This window comes from Agelaius phoeniceus, chromosome Z (genome assembly GCF_051311805.1).
Source record: "Agelaius phoeniceus isolate bAgePho1 chromosome Z, bAgePho1.hap1, whole genome shotgun sequence".
NCBI lineage: Eukaryota > Metazoa > Chordata > Aves > Passeriformes > Icteridae > Agelaius > Agelaius phoeniceus.
The window spans coordinates 59669496-59687796 of record NC_135303.1 but is presented as its reverse complement, the minus strand read 5'-3'; the positions used below and the strand labels follow the sequence as shown (position 1 = coordinate 59687796).

At 38.9% G+C, this 18301-nt stretch overlaps 1 protein-coding gene across 1 annotated transcript in view; it reads right to left on the bottom strand.

Annotated features, from left to right (window-relative positions):
• Positions 1–15102, bottom strand: part of PRUNE2 (prune homolog 2 with BCH domain) — a 132319-nt gene extending 117217 nt beyond the window's left edge. Inside the window, exon 1 of the mRNA XM_077171135.1 lies at positions 15052–15102. Within this exon, the coding sequence (XP_077027250.1) occupies positions 15052–15087 (36 nt within the window). The 5' untranslated portion in view covers positions 15088–15102. The remainder of the gene's footprint in view (positions 1–15051) is intronic.
• Between the last annotated feature and the right edge of the window lie 3199 nt (positions 15103–18301).

Sequence of the window (18301 nt, the reverse complement as noted above, 5' to 3'; positions counted from 1 at the left end):
AAAGCATGTAATATCATAAGAAACCATTCTGACTTAGGAGATTTGAGATATTCTACTACAAGAATACAAGACATTAGTAAGCTGTTTAAATTTATAGAAACCCTCAGAGGGTTGGTGATTTGAGTCATCTATTACACATAGCAATATATGAGAAGTAAATATTGAGAATGAGGCCTACTTATAAAAATAGACTACTATGCCTGTCTGAGGAGATCCACACTCACTGAAACCACATGAATTTTACATTCCTATGATTTAAAGGCCAGCCTTACAAATACATTGTAATGATGTCCATTAATTTGAGGAACTAGGATGTTAACAATTACGGCAGTTAGTATCACATTTAGCACCAAAATAAAGTTTAAATTTCATTTATTTTTTAGTTCAAACCAGCCTGTGTGGTTTACCAAAATCAACATATATACATGTTTTAATAAAAGCATGACTTAAATTACCTGTTTTGTTATGAAAGGTATGCTGTGAAGCATTTGGGCTGTGTAATATGCTTAACATAACATCAGCAAAAAAATCTGCAATTCTTGCTCCGCTGGCAATCAGTCTGTGAAGTCAATGTGATACAAAGCAATACTTACCAATAAGATGAAACTCCAAATGCTATTTAAAAATGTACACCACTAGGAAAGTTCATAACATACTTAAATGAAACCTACACCTAACAGCTCCTCATAAGGGAATTCTCTTTTCAGCATGAAATGCTGAATTTTAATGCTTCAGCACAGAAACAACATTTAGAGAATGCAGTACAAAATATTTAAATTACAAGAATTTTTAATAAATATATAACACCTCAGAAAAAAACTGCTGTAAGTTTTGGATACGTTGGAATACTTTGCAAACAGTAGGATACAGAAGACAGATACCACCTCTAAGTAATTCCTTCATCCATCTGGTGATGGACGATACTAAGAGAATGACCAGTACCCAAAAATTAAACCAGCAGAGTCCCTGTATAAACATTCTGGAACTCAAGGAGGAAAAGGGGAGAAAGGGAAAGGGGAGAAAAAATATTAGGTGCTGCATGACAGACCACCCAGTCCAAAACAGAAATAATGTTAATGCTCAGCACGGTCTTCCTCATAAACAATAGAAAAAACTTTTCTTCCCACAGATCATTCAGCAGGGGAAGCTATGAGCACCAGAGATGAGAGAAAGGGGAAAACTCATCTCTCTGTGACTGGAAACACCCTATTTTCAACTGACATTTAATTCCCTTGGTTTACATTGCTCTCTGGCCTCCCAGTACAACTAATTTATGCAGGTGTTTGTGTAAGAGTTAACAAGGAAAAAGACCTAGCTTCTAAAGCTCAATGAGTTTGAGCTATTTTAAACTTCATGTATATTGATTTATATTAATTCAATTCCCTCAGAAACATTTGCAATTATGTAAAGTTGGAACACTCACTAACAATAGTAACCAAAAAATGCAGGCGAAGACTGGAAGTATGGTGGAAATAAGTTTTCATGATTCAATTTAAGTTTGCAAGTTTATTTAGACTTTTGACAGAATCAGAAACTAAATAGGACACTTCTGCATCCAGTAAATTTTACCATTCTACTTTCACTTCTGTCTTTTTCAAAGTTTTGACTTATTAATTGCTATGGAGTTCTTGTTTCTGGGGGGGAAAGGTGTACAGGGATATTTTTGCAGGAGTTTTTTGTTTTGGTTGGAGGTTTCTTTGGTTGGTTGTTTTTTGGTTGGGGGGGGTGGCGGGGAGGGAGGGGGTTTGTGTGTGTATATTCAGTCCCCAGCCTAGACCCTGTCTTATTCAGCAATCATGTCAAATAAGGTTCTATAATTTCCAGCCATCTATTCTTAACTTAAATGTGTCACACCATATTCTTGTTCAAAAGAGTAATCAGTGTTAACGAACAGGAGAGAATGGGGCTTGTACCCAAGCATTTCTGTAAAGATGCAGAAAGTGCAAGGAAATTCCTTTGCCCTGTCATCTGTTATCTATTTCTACAGACTTCTGCTTATTTATTATTAGAAGTGGTTCCTAACTCTCAGTGCAGACAACATGCTCTTCTATCACATACAAAACTAGTTCACATCAAATTATCACAAAAATGAGTTTCTTTCTAAACATTCAGCAATGTGTAAAGGAGTCCTCAAAAGAAATGCTGTGGAGATTTACTCTTCAAAAAAAAAAAAAAAAGGTACATCTGAGTAAGGAAGCATGCCACTTCTGAGCTTCTCTGGACTGTTACAGATGAATAGTCTATCACGAGGGCTAAATATTTTAATGTGAAGATAAACAGTCTTACAGCTATAACTGTCTCAATGTTATCCCATCATATACTGCAGCTGTGTATTCTGCTGGGATCTCTGAGGGATGGAGCTTATCCTGCTCTTCCTGTTAAAAAAAATGACAAGCCAGTTGATTTAAAGTGCTTTCTCAAGAATCTGTGATGCTCTGAATCTATCTGTTAATTACATACTTACTATTATTCAGGCTTGAATATTAGTAATATTAGGCTTGAATATATGCAAGAGTATATCAAACTATGATCACAAAGAAACCAGACCTATTTTAGATTTTGTGGAAGAGCTTGAAGAAAATTGTTTACAATACTTCTTTTTGTTTCAAAGGAAGAAATAAAAGCTCTCCATATTTCACAGAATCATAAAATCCTTTAATATCTCAAGTTGGATGGTATTCATGGGACCATCAAGTCCAACTCCCTGATTCTTGCAGGACTACCCGACACTAAACTAGATGACTAAGAGCATCACCCAGACTCTCCTTGAATTCTGAGAAGCTTTGATGCTATGAACACTTCCATGAGAAGCCTGTTCTAGTGACTGAGCACCCTCTCTTTAAGCAAAGAACCTTCCTAATGTCCAGTCTGGACATCCCCTGGCACAGGTTCACTGCATTTCCTTATGATCTATCACTGCTCACAAAGAGGGATCAGCCGCTCCCCCGCCACCACCCCATGTCTTGCTTCAACCTTCTCTTCCCCCATGCCAAGCAAACCAAGTGACCTCAGATATTCCTTCGAAGCCTTGCCCTCGAGGTCCTCAAATCTTTCCTTCAAATCAAAGTGAAAATAGAGCATTAACAGTACTTTATTTCTTTAACGGTGTTTGTCAGAAAATCAGAAGCTATAGCATGCCATATGGGCATAAGGAAAGCCTAGTTTCCTCCTCCCTTAGAGGTGCAAATTTACCAAAGAAGTCAGTGTTTCTAATACATATCAAAGATTCCAACCTGACCAGTCTTACTCAGTAAGGTCTCTAGCCCCACCACCTCAGGAATTTTCTTGTGTATCAACAATGTCTAGAAACAGACTCCCTAGGGTTTGTGCTTCTCTCTGTGTGTCCAAGTGACAGAGAATGTGAGTGCACAAGTGACCTACATGAAAGTGGTAATTTAATAGTGTGGACTAAGTGAAAACTGCTAGGGCTGAGATGCCAGGTTGGACAACTACACTCAGTGTTTGCAGCCCCTTTCCATCTCTCTCAGTCTTACCTTCTTCAACTATCATATACAGTCTCTTCCTAAAGAATCTATGTAGCCACTTTGGAAACATTAAAATCCAAACCCATGCTTTAAAGTGAGCACCACATCCTCACAATGCAATAGATCTGTAACGGAGATTTTCATGTATCTCAGAGAGATGCTTACACCTCACAATGCCTGGAATTCAATCATCCTCTGAGTTTTTAAATTGGACAGAACATATCAGATTACTACTCCAGCTGTAGCTTCTGATATTTTACTGTGGCTCAAACAATTATATGAAATATAGATGTATATCCACTTCTGGTTTATGGAAGCAGAGAGCAGATTCTGCTCCTACAGACTGCTATTAATTCAGTATCAGTAATTATTATCTGGTTGGAAGAAAAGCAGCTAAATTCTAATCACTACATAATAGGGCAAGTAACTAGGTTGGTTTTGCCACAACATCATCAAGTAGCACTGATTTGGGGTCTAAAAATTTGAAATATGCAAAGACTTAAACAAATTCTAACTAGTTTAGAAGGTAAGTAATGAAGCACTCAGTTAACAATGGAGGACACACGCAAACAGAGCTAGAACTATGTAGAATGTCATTTCACATCTTGTTTAGCATCTTTGTTTATTTTTCAGTGCAGCAAAATGCAGAAGCAGTTAGGATGATCTGGGTTTTTAGCAAAAGACAGCATGTTGTAAGGTAGAACTTAAAGTTGCAGTTCAGAAACAATCACATCCCAAAAGGTTAATTTATCCTAAAACATAAGATGTACGACAAAACGCATCTGTAGCTCATTTGTTGGCACAGAAGGAAAAGACAGACTACACTATCACCAGCACTGATGAAGAACCACAAGGTACTTATACTGCAGTGTTCTGAAATCATTGAAATTTACTGAGAGTCTATACTAATTTCACACACACTGTACACTTCTCTACTCTTAATAGCAACATGGCAGGATCATAGTTCTGCCTGTTGAGCATTGTAGTGCTTGGAAGGACAATGAGGAGAAAGAAAAAAATAGGGCAAAGGAAAAATAAAATAAAAATATAAGTGTCTCATTACTTCAGCCCCTTTGGAACTACAAAGTTGAGGAGAAAAGGACACAAGAACCTAAGTTCACCTGCTTATTGCTGTCGACATTACAAGTGAGCATTTTTGTATTTAGTGTTCTATTTTTGCATAATGAGGCTACTCTCTTCAGTTTTACCCAGTATAAATGTAAACAAGATCCCAGCATTTTTAGTCAAGCAGAGTTCAGTCTTCACACTTACCTAAATTTAAAGAAAAATATTTCTTTAGATCAGTTCATTTTCTGTATCAACTGTAACTTTTGTTTTACTTAGAATATGTAAACAGATGATCTTTTCAGGCCATGAGATTATAACATATATACATATGGGGAAAGGGTGGGAAGTTGGTGGCTACTTTAATTGGTTTTTCCAATGAAGGCTCAACACCTTCACATTGAGACAGGGTCATACCATACCACAACTACTCTACAAACTTGGCAAGACAGATCAAGCAAAATACCTCTGACCCAGCCTCAGAAACTCCTCTTCCACTGCACAAAAGGTGACAGTAAAAAACTGCACAATGATCTTCAAGATGTTAACAAATAGCTAACATTAGAATTTCATTCATTTTCACATGTGATTTAAACTGGATATAAGCAAATGTCTTTGGAATTCAAGGACTAGAATTCCAGTCTACACCACTCACTTACACCTGGAATGAAGGCTTTAGTGCATAGCTACACCACTTCAATCAATGAAACCATTTTATTCTTGTCCTAAGACTGTCAGTGCTGAAGTTCTAGTATGCATCAAATTTTCAAGGAAGGGAAGGCATCCTCACAGTAGCACGGAACTGCCTTTATGTAAGTTTATGCAGTTTGCCTTTCAGAATATGCAGAAAGCAAAGAATCATACAAAAACATCCCATAACTCTTCCTTCCATACAAAAAAATAAATTTTGTGTTAAAAAGTAGCAAGTTACGAAATTTTAAAACTGTTTGCAGCTGATAGTTTATCTATCATCAGCCTCTACAATCCCATCTTGTCACAAAGACAAATGCACAGATTTCCTTTAGGGTGGTAGAGAAGTAGTGTATCATCTCTTTACCACAATGAATGCCCTAGTGATACCATTCAGTCTCCAAACCCCTCACAGCCTGAGTAATTCATTTTGAATTTTAAAAAAGTTTGTAATTCAGTTGAACTTGAATTACAGTACTTTTGCTAGTCAAAAAATTACTGCACATCCATCCTACTTCAACTAAATCAAGAGAAAGAACAGTCAAGTCCATCTTTGCAAAATTAGAAAATTTTGTTTGTTTTCTGAGCTACAATTATTTAAATTGCATGGGTTATTGCCATTTTTATGTTAGGTAATTTTTTTTTTTAATTCAAAAAATCAAAGAAGCACAGAACCAAATCCAAAACTAGAAAGAGACTGGAAGTGAAATGGGGGGTTAAATAGTATCCGGTCTTTTAACTTTATATGGCTATTTACTTAATTAAACACGTAAAAGAGACATGCAGGAACCCTCAGACTAACCTTTCCAAGATTTCATATAGTCCTAAACACCCTCTTACAGACACAATACTCAAGATATCACAAAAAACCATTTGTTCTTCTAAGTAATGTGACTGCTAAGGATAAAGTCTCAAAGAGATTTATCTGTAAGAAAACTAACTAAACATATACAAAACTTATGTGGACTGCATATAGGCATCATCAAACCCAGTAGCTTACTTTTCCAGCAGGTTAAACCATCACAGTACTTCGTATGACTCATCTGCAACACAGCCAGGCCTGCAAATGACTTTGACTGAATGCTGAAACATTTTCTAAGTCAAAGAAAGGCTGCTTAATCAACTGGTTATTTGCCAACTGTCTATATTTAGGAATGTCCCTGCAAGTGTTCAAAAGTTTACCATTTATCACTGCTTCAGAAAATGACAAATATATTCCAAGCAGAATTCCAGAGGAAATCTGCTTCTCATCAAAGGGAATTTTTCCTCTTTCCTATCCCACTGACTCCCAGATCAGCATACAAGGTTCACCAAGCAGAATATGCCTGTCTCTGTAGCCCTCCAGATTCTAAGTCTCCACATATATCCAGGATTTATAAGAGCATGATAGTAGCTGAAAAAACAATTCAGAATTCTCTTCTTCCCTACCAACTCCTCTTTGATAAGGATTTTGCAATCACTACCATACAAGTGCAAGGAAGTATTTATTGAGAATTATCATTTTTTATGCTGTGTAGCACAATGTAGCACAATGAGATTAACCATTAGGGAGAAGGTTGCTACAGCAGGATGGTGTCTCACAGGCAAGGGCTGCTTTAGCAGCTAACTTGGTTACTTAGCATCAGGGGCTGCACACGGCATCACTTCCACACACAAGACTAAACCAAAAACCAAAACTGTGCCAGTTACAAACAGACATGAACACAATTATTGCAATCAAAATATAGCAAGATCAAAATTTCCAAAGTAGAACTAAATATCATAAAGGTAAATCATAAAGTAGTACAAAACAGGTACACCGCAAAGTCAAACTGTGTTCTAGACAGAATTTGTTATAAGGAGGCTTAAGATTAATACATTACAGCTAGAAGGAAATGTACAGAAGCAGGTTATGACTGTGCAAGATGGAACTGGGCCAGTGCATTAGGTCTATTAGGCCTATTACACATTATTCAGTTACAGTCAAATGATTCAGTAAACAGGGAAGGAGAACTATCTGACGTCCTCCAGATGTCATCATTTTCTGAAATCTTCCTTGTCTTTTCACTGTCCATCCTCTGTCCTTACTGTGCCACCATCTATTTGGATCTTGTTAGAACAAGTGATATCGTAACTGTTTGTTAAGGACCTGTCTAACTGTTTTTTGGAACGGACTCCCTTCTTTCAAGAAAAAGAATATAATAGGAATGTTATGAAGTCATTTAAATCCTAAGCCTGATCTCCCTCAGGACTCCAGGCTGGCAAATAGGACTTCCATGCTGCCCTAGTCCTGCCCTTTCCAAACTAAAATCCCACACCTATTCACACCTTCCCAGCATAAACACAATCATACAGTCCACCCGAGCATGATTAAAGCTGAGGTTTTACTCCCTCTCCTTTTACTGTACCTCTCTCTCAGAGGAGCATAAATCACAAATATATAGGGAACTAATGAAAGTATCCTACCTATAACTCCAGCCTGTAATCCTGACATCATATTCAGTTTAGACACTACTTACCTACTGCGAAGTCCTGCAGGCCTGTTTAGCTCATTAACCTTTCCTGCCTTTCCTACCTACCCTCAGAGCTAACACTCTGGCTATCATGACCTGATGGTTTAATCACATAAACATTATTTGGTTTCAGCAGAAGTAACCTACCAGCTTCCACAGTCATGCTGTGGAAAGCCTTCCCCTCCTATCCTGAGTCTGACTCTGCCTATACAGACCTCCCTCTTCCCACCCTCCTTGCTCCAACACGTTCAAGAAAATGCCTCAACAACATCTTGAAGCCTTTTTAAATCCTTCTCTGCTTTGTCTTTCGTTTCCTATTCAATAATGAAACATTAAGTTTTATCTTCAAGTGGTCTATAGCAGAGGAACGGAAAGAGTAGTCAGATTTCCTTTTTCTGTGATGCTGTCCTTATGCTTAAAAATATGTCCCAAACATCAGCAACTCTCTGGTTTTTTCTAATTCCTATGCAAAACTGCCATTTGCTGAAATCCTAACTAATAGGTTAGGAAACATAAAACCAACTATTACTACCATACTACTACTTTGGATTTATCTCCTCAATCTAGTACATCCAACAGACCCCTAAGATAGAAACTGAACCGATTTTTTAATTAAGTATTTGCATGTAATCTAGCACAGCAGAATCATGGCCACACTTTAATAGTTGTGTGATACCCTAGGAAATACCAAACCACACTGCACTGAAATGCCTTTGGAATTTATTTGGGTGTAGAACAAAATATAAAGTATGTCAGCTACAAATGCAATGATTCAACATTGCAAAAGCTAACCAGGACAGAATTTGACCTAATCATTACCAATATGGCATGCTTCATCTATCACTGCACCAGAGACAGAAGAAAAACAAGGTATGTAGGTAATTGCTTAAAAATGCTGTTTCTATCATCCCAAAGCATGAAAATCCATGGGGAGAAAGCATCTTTAATTCTCAATTTCTGCCACATTTGTAGTCTGTCTGACTTTAGTAGGAACGGTAAAAGGCTATTAATTACCCAATATATTTTCCTTACAATTACATGTTGCTTTTTAAAGCAGTTTTACATATGTTCCTCCAATTCAGATTTTATTTTGGTTTGCTTATATGCAGAGGCCTTCTCTCACTCCTTTGGGAAACTGTCTTCCGTGCTAACAGACTTAATTTCTGGAAATATACTCTTTATTAAGCTTCTGCTGACTGTTTTGCAATTACATATTTATACCCATGTACGTGAACAAACGATTCCTTCCTTTCTTTGCATTGCTTCTAGCAACCTCATAGATCCAGACAGCTCTCATGTCTCAGTGCAGCAGTAATTTAATCAAGTTTTTTGTTTGATTCATTTTTTTTCTTGGACATGAATTCCTTAAATAATTTTCTTATGATTCCCTGAATTCTTTACCAGTTAAGAAATATTTCTGATTATGTGGTACCCATAAAAGAAGGGAGTAATCCACTTGAAATTGTAGCATGATAACAAAAACCAGACTTTCAATATTACTGTAACTGCTCATAACATTGCTTTGTTTAAAAATTTACCTCAGAATAATGCTGGTGCAATGTTTACTCTTTTTTCCTTATTACTAATAAATACTGACTCCATAGCTGCTGCTGCATGATTTCTTCTGACAGATTTAAGTAATAAAATGTTAATCAGCCATAATACTCCGATTCTGCAACCATTTTTGGTGTATGTATAACTTCTATATCTGAGTTTTCCAACTGGAGTCAATATCATTACTCATACTCTTTAAGTCTTACATAGCATAAGTGCCTAGCTAAGTGTAGTCAAGTCCCTTGTGTGCTGCTGGATGAATGCACAGAAGACACATGAGACGGTAAGACTTGCCTCCCTGTCTAAATGTTTAAAAGCTTTTTTACTCCTCAGTTTGGAGATGTTCAGCAGTTTCTGAAAATAACTTCTGCTTCAATTCTGTAGTGTTTCTCACCTCCTGTAAAGCCAAAACTATATTCCAACTAAATCAAATACTATTTTCAAAGTAACCACTGCCTATCATTGATAAAAGACCTCCAGATAGGAAAATAAGAGGCACTATGAATAAGCATGTAAGTGACTCAGCTTGTTTTTAAACTGTGGTCGCATAAATCTACTCAAGTCATGCCATCATCACTAACTGTTCTTTGAACTTCTGTGCCTCAGAAATAAGCACAACATTCATTTTTCATATCTATCAAAGCAGTGCCTTAAAAGCCTTTTTGCTATTCTCAAGGGCATCTCCCTGGTCAAGGGCCTGGCCCTCAGTTATCTTTTCCTCAGACTGGAAAATGTCCAGTAAAACAGACCAGTATTTATTTGGGCACACCTGTCTGGGGTCATAATACCCCATTTGTCCAGTGTGTACCCTGCCAGGTGTAACATAGGTACAGCATTCTGGTCTCTTTTCTTGTATCAGCAAGGGAATAAAATAACTTCAATTTTTAGAGGTTTGGGGTTTTTTCCCAAATACTGTCAACTGCTGAAGATGACATAGCATTTAGAAAGATAATTTCCCCAGCTAATTTGCTATTCTCTGCAGGAGGAGGACCATCTTTCAATTACTAGTTTGAAGCACTTTGCTGCAGTGTGTGGTTATCTCAGTATCATCAGCACATTAAGCCTTTCTGGGGCCCATTCTGTTCTTGACTTCCCTGAAGCCAGCATACAAAGCATTATGTTCTCCATTAGGCACAGACCAAAAGCAGGGAAAAAGCACTCTCTGGCAGTCCATGTTTCAGCATCTCTCAGAGGAAATTCTGTAAATTTGTTTTTAAAATTTTTACAGCTTCTTTCTTGACATACTCCCTTGATTTAGCTTCTCACAGTCATTCCACTTCACTGTAACAGTCTGAAGCATGTCAGACTACTTGAAAAATACCTAATTTAAGTAACTTCCTCAGTACATAGTATTTCACGTCAGGGAATTACTGAGGAAGTACTTTCTGAATGTTTAGTTCTCTATTTAATTGACTTTAACATCTTGATAACTGCTCTGATAATCAGTCTGAAGCTACACCACTGAAACCTTAAACTTTTGAAAACTTTTGTTTTCTTGAATAAATACAAAATTTTATACTGACTGATCAGTAACTCTTCTCCATCTGGATGGTTTGCCTGTACCTGAAAGAGTCTAATTCCAAGAGACTAATAACATAATACAGTGGGGAAAAAACAATGTTTGCAAAGCATGACATTTTTTGTACAAAATTGTTTTAAGTTAAGTAAAGTTCTTAAATAACTCAATAAGATGCAGAGAAGGACAAGCAAGTATTTTATTTGGATCTTCCAAAATACTACTGAAAAATTTCCTACCGGCCAATAAAGAAACAAAATAACCCAAGAAAAAAGGGGTGTCATCCTTTCATGACACACTACAGAACTCGAAGTTCAGGAAAAAAAGGACAGGAACAAATGGTCAGTTTTTCAGTGAAGAATAACCACAAAAGATTCTCCAAAAGAATATGTGCTGAGATATGTGCTGTTTCTCATATCCATAAATAATAAATAATATTACTTCTAGTAGGAAATGCAGGCAAATAATGAGGTGGGAAAAGCTGCAGACAATACCAGATGATTTAGGAGAGTTAAATCTGTAACTGGCTACAAGAACTGAAGAAAGGACTCATGACACTGAGGGACTAGGGAATAAAACAGTAAATGGAATTGAGAGCCAAGAAGTGCAGGCTAGGGAAAAGGTGAGAAAACAACTCGTCTTCATTTTTAACCGCACTGAGGTGCTGTGCACTGTCAGATGAGCTTTAAAAAAGGTATTACTAAGCAGCAAAAACATCACGAATTCATGTTACATGATACTCTGAAAGCATGAGAAAAATGCCTTCTGACAGTAAAACAGAATAAGTAGGATAGCAAGAACCCTTAAGAAAATAAAAAAAAAAAAAAAAAAAAAAAAGAGAAGACAATTGTACAACTGTCAGTCTTTTATGGTGTTATGACTTAAACCTGACAGCTGGTTCTGGGCTCCCCAGCTTTCAAACAGTTAAATAAAATCTTCAGAGAAAGGGCACAAGGATGAGCAGAGTGATAGACTTATGCTCATATATGAACTTTAGCTTAAAAATGTCTGAAAGAAGACAGGGAGGATATGGTACTGCTTGATTAAAGACCAGAGAGAAAGTGAAATAAAAATATTCACTCAGGTAGAAGCATCATAGAAGACACATTGAAATTGTCAGGCAATTTAAAGCAAACAAAGAGGGATATTGTCGTTGTCAAACAAAGCACGGGATAAAACTGTAAAACTCACTGTCTCAGGGATTTTGTTGAAGCCAAAGCATAAAAAAAACCAAGCACATGACATAGCCAAATGTATGGAAGATGGTTCTAGCTGTGGCTAACATGTTAGTTCAGCTATACATTTTGATCTAAGCTTTCAGTTCCTGATCAGCCTGTGTATTCTGTTGTTTATAACCTCACTCTAGACAAGATAGAATGGTTTAGAAGGATCTTTGACCTCATCTAGTCTCACCTATTATCTCTTTATTACTAGACTTACCCAAAAACTGGAGAAAAACCTGCAGAACTGAAGCAGAAATGTGAAAAAATCTCAGTATGGCATTTCTTATACACCATTATGTATTGCCTTCAAAACTTTTGCCTCCTTGGTTTTACATAGATTATACACAACAACTTCAAAGATTGGTACTGGAAATTTCTGAGAGTGTTTTACAAGCTATGAAAGCAAAATCCATTGTTTTTTAAGAAGGAATAGTCTAGTTGAGGCTTTATTATTAATAGATAATTCACAGAGAATTTTCCTCTCCAACAATCCATGAAGGTACACAATACAAAGGCTTAGAAAACAAAAAACAAGCATGCCCTTTGTGCAGCACAGTCCGAGGCTATAATTTCCTCTGTGCCGATAAATAGCCTTGATTAATGTTGTGCCTGGATCCAGACCCAAATGAATGACAAAGCACTTCCTGTAATAGGTTCCCCTGCATGGTCTGGAGCAACTGCTTTTCTGGAGAAAATTTTCCTTTACTCATGCTGAGTAACAACCACATAGTCTGTGCATTGTAATCTGTTTAATCTAACAGGAATACCTGTGGCGTGAAATGCCAGCACTGTGACACTGGCATCACCAGGCCTCTCAGATACAACTGCAGGCCTTTTATCATCTTCCACAGATATGGCTGCAGTAGCACAACACACAGCAGCTCCTTCCTCCTTAGTCATTCACCCATTCCCCTGCACAGTTTTACCTTACATCAGTGTTAAAACAATGCTTGGCTTCAACTCAGCCTTTGGCTACCAGCTGAGAACAATTCCCCACAAAAGGCCTGACCAAGCTGAAAAGAAAACACAACATCAGCCTCTTATGTTGCAGAATGCAAATCTTTAGTTTCTCTGGGTTACTCTCTTCAGGCCACTGTGCTACAGTAAACTGCCAAATTGAAAACAACCAATAAAATTTATAGATCTGTTCTGAACTGAACACACCAGTGCTCAGATGCTTCACCCCCAGCCATTACCAACTGACATGCCCATACATGGAGTCAGAAAGTCCTGCCACAATACCATTCCTGTAGAGGAGGCCTCCAAAACATGTCTTTTCCTCCCACGACTTAGAAGGCACAAAGAGGATTCTGCATTTCTTTTGAAAACACACATTACAGGAATTTTAAAGGTTCTCCTGCGGTGTTCAGTTACTGTGCTTCTCCCTTGATCTAAACAAAAGAAATAATTTTATCTATTCTCCATGGGCCTCTTTCAAGTTCTGGTTTTCCAGACAAGTCCCTTTTGAGTATAAAAAGATATTCAGAAAGATTACTGCAATATTTGCTTTTAGAGGTAAGGAAATCATTTTTACTGCTGCCACTTACTAATGGGAAGCATTATCGCTGCACAATTAGCATCTATCAAGTAAGACTACCTATGATGTTCTTGAGCAGAAAGTTTGTCAAAACTACCATCTCCATCTCAAATTTTGTAATACATGAAATTCTAAAGTGAAAAATGTATTAAGAATTTGTAACTGCACTGTGCAGTATCTTTTAGGAGGGCTACCAAAACTACAACTGCTTATATGAAAACATAAGGGAAATATTTTAAAAATTCCTAAAAGTACATTCTAAAACAACTTCTGTTGGCATGTGACCAGAATTACACACTTCATGTTTACTTACCATCAATATTTGCCAACACAGTTAAATATTAAGGAAGCCACCAAGGGATTCATTTTCTCATCTCTTTCTCCACTCCTCTAAAAAAATTAGTTGATTCACTGATTTCCAACAATGCATGCCAAGAATGTATAGCATAACAAATCATCTTTTACAAATCATTTTAGATACAGAACCACATCTGACAAAGAAAGAGCATCTTGGGCTTATGATTGCTCCCTCTCTAGAGATTCTTAACAGATCTATGAAACTGGGAAGGCCCTACAAGTACCAAACACCCAAAGACACAGGATAGAACAAGCAGCCGTAGGATAAACCCAGTCCTACTCTTACAAATGAACATTTCTTAGAGCTGGATAGCTAGTGGGCATGCAAGCTACACATGAAAGGTAAGAAGTCAGTAAAACGGAGTTTTGCAGAGAAAATCAAAATGGAAAACAAGTTGGCCTAAGACCATGCCAGTCTTAAAAACATCCTACTTTTGCAGTCCACGTAAGGGGGGAAAGAGCACACCCTGCCTGGGGTAGATTAACAGTCCCTGTAAACAAAATAAATACTCAGCACAGCCCTACCAACAAGCTGTTTGAGAACAGGATCTATTTACCTCTGTGATTCCTACTTCGGCATTAATGACCAATGACAACTGAGACACAATTATGATGCTGAACCTTGGTAATCTTTGCATATTGCACAGTTATTTAATATCTTGCTCACCCAAACTTATCCCCTACAGCGAGTGCCGTTTAGACCACAGAAATAATACTTCCTCAGCGACTTCGCGTATTATTCCCCTCCCTTCAACTATGCAACTTGATGCATCTGAAAGTCCCAAGAAATGTGCAAATAATCCCGAAACGGCACGTTGACACCTCCCTCAATGCCTGTCAGATACGGGCTCGTGGGTTCGTAAAGCACAGCGTTATTCAGCAGGAATTAGAGGGCAGCAAGGTGTGAGAGGAAAAGGCACCCCCAAAACACGCCGCAGCCCCAAGCCGCTGCGAAGGTCACCAGCCCCATCCTCTGCCCGCCGCCCGCCCGGGAGGACCATAACACTGCCCCGAGAAGTTTCGGAGCGCACCCGCGGGCGCCGCACCCGGGGCTGCGGGGGCGAGGCCGGTGGCCGCAGTCACCGGCAAGTCGGGCGAAGTCCCGCGCCCGCTGGCCCCCGCCGTGACTCACCAGCCGGGACTGGGCGCGCTGCAGGAACTCCTCCATGGCGCCGGCCGGGCGCAGGGCAGGCAGGAGCGCGGCCGCGCTGCCCGCTCGGCGCTGCCCGCTCGGCGCCCCGGCTGCCCCGCGCCCCCCGCGCTGCGGAGCGCCCGCCCCGCCCCGCCCTGCCCGCCGCGGGCGCTGACGTCAGCCCGTGCCGCAAGGGCCGCGCGGAGCCCCGAGGAGCGCGCACCCCGCGCCGGGACCCGGGCGGGCGCCCTGCGCCGCGCCAGGCCCTGGGAAGCGGCGGCTCGGCCTCTGACAAGGATTCCTGACCCAAGGACAGGGCGCGCCGAAAGCCGCCCGACACAGGGGCTCCAAGCAACAGGCACCAGCCGGTGGCTGCTGCCGTTTGCTTGGGCGGCGGTCTCTCAGTTCCCACTTCACCCCTAGTAAGACTCTTCAGTGGAAGGCTGGAAGGCACTGGGGTCAGAGGCAGTAACCGCTCCGGGGTCCCCTTCCCATGGTGGCAAATGTCTGGAGGGAACCAAGCAATGGGTTCAAATTGGAAAAGAGCAGGTTAGATTAGATGTTAGGGAAAAACCTCTCCTGAGGTTTGTGAGGCACCGCCCAGGGACTTGTGGATGCCCGATCACTTGAGGAGCTCAAGAGCAGTTTGGATGGAGCTCTGGTTTAGTGGAAACGTTCCTTCTAAACCTGGTTTAGTGTAAGGTGTCCCTGTCCATTGCAGGAGAGTTGGAACTAGATGTCCTTTAAGGTCCCCTCCAACTCAAATCATTCTATGATTCTATGTCTTTAACAGTCAAGCCTCAGTAAACTCTGCCCTGTACCTCAAACCTAGGATCATTTCTAAATATTGTGCCCACAGTCACATACCATGTATATATATTCAATTGCACAGCTCACAAAGGAGCCTTCTAGGCTAGAATCCACTTCATAGAGAAATAAAGAGAAACGTTGAAGAGCTGGAATCCAGTACTATAGAAGTCAATGGGAGGTCATGCAATGAGTACAAAGTAGACCAGAAAATGAGCTGTAGGGTTTGCAGCATCTCCAGTGCTCTCACACCACTAGTATTCCCCACAGTGTGGGGGTTTTTCCCACTCTAAATAACTAACCTGAATAGTGCAGTTTTATTATTCCAATCAAGTTGTGCCTCACTGAGGAGTGAGTGATAACTAATTGTTAATAAATTCAGAGCTATGAGATCTGGGATTTTTCTCTCTTGTGTATTTTTTGCAGCTCATGGAAGATATTACTGTAAGAGCTAAAAGCTCTTGCTTCGTTATTAGCAAACTTTTTCTTATAATTGTCATTTACTCTCATTTGATTTGTTAATTCTTTCATGATATCTTGCAGATCCTGTTACTGTGTTTCCTGTCATAATCAATCTGCACTGCCTAGTCATATGTTCCAATTGGAAATTGTTCTGGGGAACAGAAAAAATAAACGTGCATCTGTATCATAACTGTCTAAAACTGGAAGGTAAATCTTCATTAAAATACTTGAGTAGACAAATTATGTGAAGCAAAGTACTCTAAATGACAGTGTTCTACAGGAAAAAGATAATTTCTGTTTCATTTACTGGAATATTTCTTCTTCTGAAATGCATTTGTCTGTTTGCCCCTTAATTTATTTCAGAACTCTATCTAAATTTGGTTTTCTGGTTGTTCTGTAGAAAAGTAGGTCTCCTGAAAAATTACAGGTTTTGCACAACATACTGTCATACATGTAACTTGAAGTATTACAATACAGAAATTGCTGTGTAACTTAGGATGCAAAGATGAGGTTGACTTGGAATATATTGCCAAGTAAGAAGACAGTATGTCCTGCACAAAGAAAAGCAGTAAAGTATATCTCTCACTTCAGTTAAGTCTCCGAAACAAAATTAAAAAATCCACCTTGCAACATGACCTAAACTGAAGTTTGGGAAACTGATGCTTAAAAAGTCATTTTTGGTGTATATGTATTAAAAAATAATTTTTAAAAAGCACCAGAACAGCAAATAGTTGAATGAAAAAGCAGAATTTGCTAAACAGGCAGGAAAGTTGTGTTCTTATGCCTCGTACCAAAAAGCACACTCACTCTTATACGCTGTAAATAGAATGTGTTGACTAATTGCTTCTCTGTACATCCACTGAATAGATCTGTCTATGTAAATATACCTCTACATTGTAGTATCCAAGTGGTCCTTCACTGAATCTAGAAGAACCGTGCGGATACTTCGTGATCCCCATGTTGGATTTCCAGAGATGGCCTCAGTACAGCTGCACTGACAACAAAGGAGAGAGCACCTGAGCTCCCTGAAAACATTAGGACTAGATAGCTTTTGTAACTGCGTTTTGAGTTACTTTTTTGCCCCCATAATTATTGTATGAGTTACATATTGGATAATTAATTATTCATATCCTATTGTGCAAAACCATGGACAGAGTACCAATCTTTGTATCTGTTTAATATTTAATAGAAATTCCTAAGCCTTATTCTCCTCTTTTCTACCCCACTTCTAGCCACTAATTTACTTCCACTTCACTGAAGGGTAAATTAGAGGTGAATCAGGACCCAGATTATTTTTTTATCCTCTATCCTAAAGTAGCTAAAACCCTTCACAATCATCCAGAGGGTCTTCCTAAGGTGTGTTCTTCATTTGACGTGTGTAACTCATCTCCTTACTAAATCTCTGGGAATCATGTATGTGTCCCAAAGTGAGAATTTGGGACATATTCATAGAATCAAATTATTGAAAAATAGACTTGCTGAGCAATACTGGGGTTTGACTTGTTCATAAGTATATTTGCAGTACATCTTATCACACTGAAGGGACTTAGGCTGTGAATTGAGAGTTCGGCTTTGTGTGTCTTTGTTGTTTTGAAAATGGAGATACAAATAATGTCATACTTCTTCAGACAGTATGGTTTGGAAGTGAATGCTTCTCTGATCACATGGCAAAGTTCATTTTTTAATTTCAACCATTATTCAAGTATGTGTAAGTACATGATTACTTTGCTATGCCTTTTTACTGCATCCTAAAAACCCCTGTAACTCTAGTAATGATGAACAACATCTTACACTTCATGTTCTTCTAAAACTCCTTCCATTTTCACTATGGTCATCCAGGGGATAGTAATTGGTATGATACACAAACTATCCTAGTAAAACCTTATATCCTCATACTTATTGTGTGCTACCAAATAATAGAGACTTTTGTGATATTTTATAGTTTCTGTGGTTCCTATCCATTTTATTTATTCTCCAGGCA